General features: G+C 41.2%; 1 protein-coding gene across 1 annotated transcript; it reads left to right on the top strand.

Moving 5' to 3' along the window:
* The first annotated feature begins 1,480 nt into the window (after positions 1 to 1,480).
* Positions 1,481 to 2,434, top strand: LOC147693390 (olfactory receptor 56A4-like). Its single transcript, XM_086935953.1, has one exon. The coding sequence runs from the start codon at positions 1,481 to 1,483 to the stop codon at positions 2,432 to 2,434; it is 954 nt and encodes a 317-aa protein (XP_086792079.1).
* Positions 2,435 to 6,526: the final 4,092 nt, after the last annotated feature.

Below are 6,526 nucleotides of genomic sequence, written 5' to 3' on the forward strand. Positions count from 1 at the left end.
GAATGTTGAGGAAAGTTTCAAGTATTGTTGTGGGATATGGGTGTTATTGCATTATTAGAACATTGGAATGGTGGGAGCTCCATTGAAAACAATGGAGTGCTCCGGGCTTATAATGGCTGGTATAAGCCTGGAGCTCCAACATTCCAATGTTTTTTTGTTCACTTCTCTGGCTGTGAACAAAGGCTTCAGGGAGCCTCAGGGGATTCCAATTCCCTCACGCTCCCATAAGGTTTTGTTCTTCTGTCCTCTAGTGGGAGGATGTTCTAATAGCCTTATAGCCCTTCGTAGCTGGGCTATACCGGCTATTAAAGTCCCTTTCCCTTGTTAAAGGCCCGAGCCGAAGGGCCTTTAATAGCCGGTATAGCCTTCTACACCGGGATATTAGGCTATAATAAATACTTTGTGAACATTGCAGCCTGGAAGCTGGGATCCTCCTTGTTGAATAGACCGTATTCATACTCAACAAATGTAGAGACTCTAGCTCTCATTTAGATCTCGGTGGGCGGATTACTCTGTCACAACTGTGACTGATATCCCACCTGCCGAAATATAAATCTCATGATATCTTATGGGATTGATATCTCAGTTGAAGTGATATCCATCACCTTTGTGACAGAGTAATCGTCCGCCCAGATCCAAATATGGCCCTGTGTCTGGGGCATGACCTATCCAGGACTTGAGCTTGACATTTTGAATCTGCAAAACTGAAGTTACAAGTGACAAACAATTCCACTGTATCTCCTTCTGAGTAAATTATGCAGTATTTACTAGTCATAAAAAAGATTGGGAGGTTATCAGTACAACACACATCTTCTCATTCAAAGGTCACCCATGGATCTCTTCTGATGTCTAGAGAAACATAATACATATTTTAGAATAATATAACACATTAATAATAATTTACAATTGAAAGTCACCCTATAATAATCTCTTACTTGTGTCCTACAAGCTATGTGTGTGAATAAGTTACATCCACAGTAGACTTTGCGACTCAATTCCCATATTATACGTCATACCTCATAAATTTAGTTTTAACTAAAGAACCTTCGAAATTCCCACATTTTAATAGGTCAAAGGACAGTTTTTGGAGTTTGGCGGAAAGGTTAATAAAATTAAAAGCTGCTATAGTGTAGTAACGTACTAAATACACATGTGAAGTAGTTTTCATTTAACTTTATTTCAACTAGTCTGAGCTGCCTCAACAGTACCAGCAAGTACTCTTCGATCCCACGGTGTCCCGAACACCAACTGTCACATTTCAAACCCCACATTCTACTCCTAGTATGAGGTTAATGTACTAAAGAAGATACAACACATCTTCCCTTCTTAAATGAACATACACACACAATCAAAAAACAATAACTAAAAATAACATGTAGTAACCTAAGTAGAAGCAATTATAACCGCTTCAGGTAACCACCTAATACTTTCTTTGCTTTTCTTCTCTTCTGTACAGATGCTGATGTGTTGCATTTTGGCTATGCTCTCCACCAACGCTACTTCGTCTTTTCAAATTTCACACTTTGTGTTGATATGCTTTCCAAATATCCAGAGCTGGCAACATTGGCTTTCCATCCCTCTGGCTCTTCTTTTGCTGTTAGCCATTGTTGCCAATATCTTAATCTTGGCCGTCATACAAAGAGAGCGAAATCTCCATGAACCATTGTACTTTTTCATTGCCTTACTTGCTATCCTAGATCTGGTTGTGTGCTTATCCACCATCCCCAAAATCCTAGGAATACTCTGGTTCAACTTGCAAGTAATAGACTTGCATGCCTGCTTCCTACAGATGTACATTGTGAACAGTTTAATTCCATCACAGTCTGCAACATTCCTTGTCATGGCCTTTGACCGCTACACAGCAATCTGCAACCCCCTTCATTATTCCTCTGTCATTAGCAATAGGTTTGTTTCACAAGCCTTTGCATTCATCTTGCTTAGGAACCTACTGCTGGGCTCAGGCAACCCAGTGTTAGCTGCCCGACTTCCATACTGCTCTAGAAATATTATTGAAAACTGCGTATGTGGGGTTGTCTCTGTGACATCCCTGGCATGTGATGACAGTACAATCAGTAAACTGTACCAGCTTGCCACTGGCTTCATTCTCTTAGGCATTGACTTCATTTTTATTTCCATGTCTTACTGTATGATCTTCATGGTGGTTATGAAGCTTCAGGCAGAAGGTGCTGCTGCTAAAGCTTTCAGCACATGCACACCCCACTTCATTTTGATCTCCTTTTTTTATACTTTGTTTTTGGTCTTAATATTCACCAACACAATGAGTAATAAAATCCCCCCTGATGTTCCCATCTTGTTTAATGTCTTCCACTTTGTTGTTTCACCTGCCATGAATCCAATAGTTTATGGGCTAAGATCCAAAGACATCAAACAGGGAATCAAGAAAATGATAAGGGAAAGGAAACACAAATCTTAATGTGAAGGACAATGCCACAAACTAGGGAAGGAAGACACTGCTAGGGAGCTGGCTGATGTTTTCTACTAAATGCAAAAAAAAGCTACTGCTAGAGAACAACAAAAGAAGCCAGGTTATAAGAGTATCTTTATTTTTATTTTCTTTAATATATCCTTTCTCTGATTTAATGTCCATTTAAAAATGTATTTTGCAGGTTTGACAATCTGCTGAACAACACAAAGCAATACAAGAAGAATAAAACACAGGATAACTAATTAACTTTGTATTGCCTTTGAAGAGAAATAAATGAATACAAAGTAGTGAGAGAGCTGGGAGAAAAAGGAAAATAATTCCAGTACTTTGGGGTAAGATGTGTAAAAAAAAGGCAGACTGAGTACAGGTGGACAAGGTAGATTTAAGAATATGCCTGCACATTATGACTCAGTTAAAGAAGGGCTGATCCTATTTGTGCATGAGTAAGTAAATTTAAAAGGCAATACAACAAATGTGTGTATGCTCATGGGAAGATGGAGGGAAGCAATAAAACCATTGAAGAGAGTTTAAGGAGAAGATTAGAAGTCCTACAGAGATTGATAAGAGAGACTTGTGAATAGAAATAACACGTCTAGAAATAAGGATCTTTGAGATATGGAAATTCTAGAATGGGTGAGTCCTGAAGCGGGCATAGGAGGGGACGTATAAAGCAAAGGAAGAGACGTGAAAGACTAGTTGTGCAGAAAGTAGGAAGGTAAAAAACACAGCTTTGAGGAACTTCTTTCATAATATTGACCAGCTCAGAATGGTGAGTCGTAACAGCCAGATGATACAAACTAGAGATTGTTTTTTCAGCTTTCCCAATTTTCCAAACACCAAAGGACTCATATTTAAACCATGTCTTATAAACAGCCAAGGGCTCCTGTATGATTTGCTGTTTATATTCCATTCTCCTTGTTTTATCCTGCTCCCAATTCCATTATTTTGTTGGCATTTGCAGTAGTTTATTACCCTAGTTCCATAACTAGTGTTTTGCATAATTTACAATGCACCTTGTGAACATCAGATGTTCCTAGTGACAGTGGATGTCAGATCTCTATATGCTTGAAAAAATCATCTAGACGCGTCTACAGATTGAGAAATTACTCGAATACATATTCAGCCAATCTCCTATCTCACAGCGATATGCTCACTTTTTGCTCTCTCTGATGCCTCCTTTTTTCTGGTTGTTATTAGAAGGAGTGGAAAATTAAAACGAACCTTCAAAAATGTTATGTTAATTTATTTATGGTTTCACTTTATTGTTGGCATGTTTCTTATCTGCAAAGGATTAGAATATTGTCTTTAGAAACTTCTTTACGTATTGACCACTAACGATTTGAATGTAGATGTGTTATTAGAGTATTACAACCATAGCATTTGTTTTTATAGATTATGAGATATTTATTTAATCCAAAATTTCAAATGAATGATAAACCCCCAAAATGTTGTGAGCAAGAAGACATTGAGTCTTGCTTCAGACCATATTAATGAAGCAATTAAAATACATAAAAGATTTCAACCAAAAGGCTATGATAAGGAGGCGAGCTTCTGGACTTGGCCAACACAGGGCCAAACTTACACATCAAGATTCAGGTAGGAAGCAGGGCTTAGGATATGTAAATGGGAGAAAAGAGAGAAATGGAGATACTATATATCCTCATACTGCCTAATGACACAACTGGGCGTAGCTATACTGCAGGAAAGTTAAAATCTAAAGGCAAGCGAAGACTTTTAGTATGTCTGCTGTACTGAAAGTGATAACTGACTTTGGCCAGATGTATAACCATTCACTTTTGAGGTGAATGTACAACAGTGTCTCAGACAATGTTTGCAACTCCCAATGGGGTCACAAATTGCATGCCTCATAAATACTCATGAGGCAAGTGTAATTTGTGACCCCATTGGGAATGGCTAGCACTCCCAGTGTTGGTGGCATGCTGGGGGTCAGCAGACCACCATGTCTGTGACTGCTTTTTAAATAAATGCAAAAAACTATTGATGGACAGAATGCAGAGCAATGTCATACATTCATCCCAGTACAGAGATCTGGCCTGAATCCATCGTTTTCTTGCTCACCATGCCATTCCAGTTTGGAACCAACAATATGCAAATCAGTCTTGACCCTACACCCAATGGGAACAGTCCAGCCCGAACTGCCAGGCCAGGTCCTCCCTGGACTGAAAACAAGCATCCTAGGACCGGTTTCGGGGTTTCCCCCTCTTCAGCCAGTATAGCTTGATTCTAGTGGCATGGAGAGCACAGGACTCACGTCTGAGCATACCCGTCCCACTAGGGGTGTCAAATGCAAAAAGAACTATTGATGGACAGAATGCAGAACAATGTCATACATTCACCCCAGTATAGAGATCTGGGCCTAAAGCCATCGTTTTTATGCTCACCATGCCTTTCCAGTTTGGCCCCAGCCATATGCAAATCAGTCTTGACCCTGCGCCAAATGGGAACAGTCCAGCCGAAACTGCCAGGCCAGGTCCTCCCTGGACTGGAAACAAGCATCCTAGGACCGGTTCCGGGGTTTCACCCCTCTTCAGCCAGGATAGCTTGATTCCAGTGGCATTGAGTGCATGGGACTCACATCTGAGCATGCCCGTCCCACTCGGTGTGACAAGTGCGTCCATCAATTGTGTGCCTTTTGCTTTCTCTACATAAGTGCGCCAGGTATGCCCAGACGTGGGTCCTGGGCTCACTGTGCCACTGGAATCAAGCTATCCTGGCAATAAGTGGGGTGAAACCCCAAAACCAGTCCTAGCATGCTTGTTTCCGGTCCAGGGAGGACCTGACTTGGCAGTTTGGGCTGAACAGTTCGCATAAGGCACAGGGTCAAGACTGATTTGCATGTGGCCAGGTCTAAACTGGGGTGGCATGGTAGCAAAAGACTGATGGATTTAACCCAGATCTCTTGACTGGGGGTGAATGTTTTGATTTGTTCTGCATTCCGTCCATCAATAGTGTGTCTTTTGCTTTCTCGGACTAAGTGCGCCAGGTATGCCCAGACTTGGGTCCTGTGCTCACTGTGCCACTGGAATCAAGCTATCCTGGCTGAAGAGGGGTGAAACCTTGAAACCGGTCCTAGGATGCCTGTTGCCGGTCCAGGGAGGACCTGGCTTGGCAGTTTGTGCTGGACTGTTCCCATGAGGCAAAGGGTCAAGACTGACTTGCATGTGGCCAGGTCTAAACTGGGGTGGCATGGTGAGCAATAGAATGATGGATTTAATGCAGATCTCTTTACTGGGGGTGAATGTTTTGATTTGTTCTGCATTCCGTCCATCAATTGTGTGTCTTTTGCTTTTTAAATAAAGCAGTTTTTTTAATGCATCCCGTTTTCCTTCAAGTAAAACGGGATGCATTTAAAAAAGAGAAATTAACTTTTCCGTTTCATTTTTTAAGGGCAGGCAGTGGTCCCCGGGACACACTCACGAAGGGGAAGTGGTCCCCTGGGGACCCCTTCCCATTTGTGAGTGGTTTGCAACCTACTTGAAGTAGGTGTTAAACTGTGAGAGTTTTGTGACCGCAAATGAGGTTGCAAAACGATCATACATAGGTGGGAGACTCGCTATTAGGAAGGGACTCCCTTGGCACCCCCCTTCTTAATAGTGAGTTGCAAACCATATTTTGTGAGTCGCTAATAGGTTAGCAACTGGCAAAAATATGGTGTGTACATTGGGCTGACCTATTTTGCGGTCGCATATGGGCCAAATTCTCATTTGCGACCGCAAATACCGGCTGTACATCTGCCCCTATGGGTATTATATGACATATACCTCACAACACTCTGTATGGCTCCCTTTTTATTCTGGAATAAAAATAAAAATTTCTCCTGAGCTGCAGTATTAAAAAGCTGATATAATAGCTGCATACAAAACTGAGGTTTTGTGTAATGTTTGCTTAAAGATCTACGTACAGCATTATGTAATAGCCATCCAAGGTTCTTCTAAAATGAATGTAAAAGAAATGTAATTAAAAAAGCATCCGTCAATATTATGTGGTCCACTTACACACTTCAACAATCATATGCCTAATACAATCGTTACCTTAACACCATGATTCGACTGGCTTCTT

This window comes from Lissotriton vulgaris, chromosome 8 (genome assembly GCF_964263255.1).
Source record: "Lissotriton vulgaris chromosome 8, aLisVul1.2, whole genome shotgun sequence".
NCBI lineage: Eukaryota > Metazoa > Chordata > Amphibia > Caudata > Salamandridae > Lissotriton > Lissotriton vulgaris.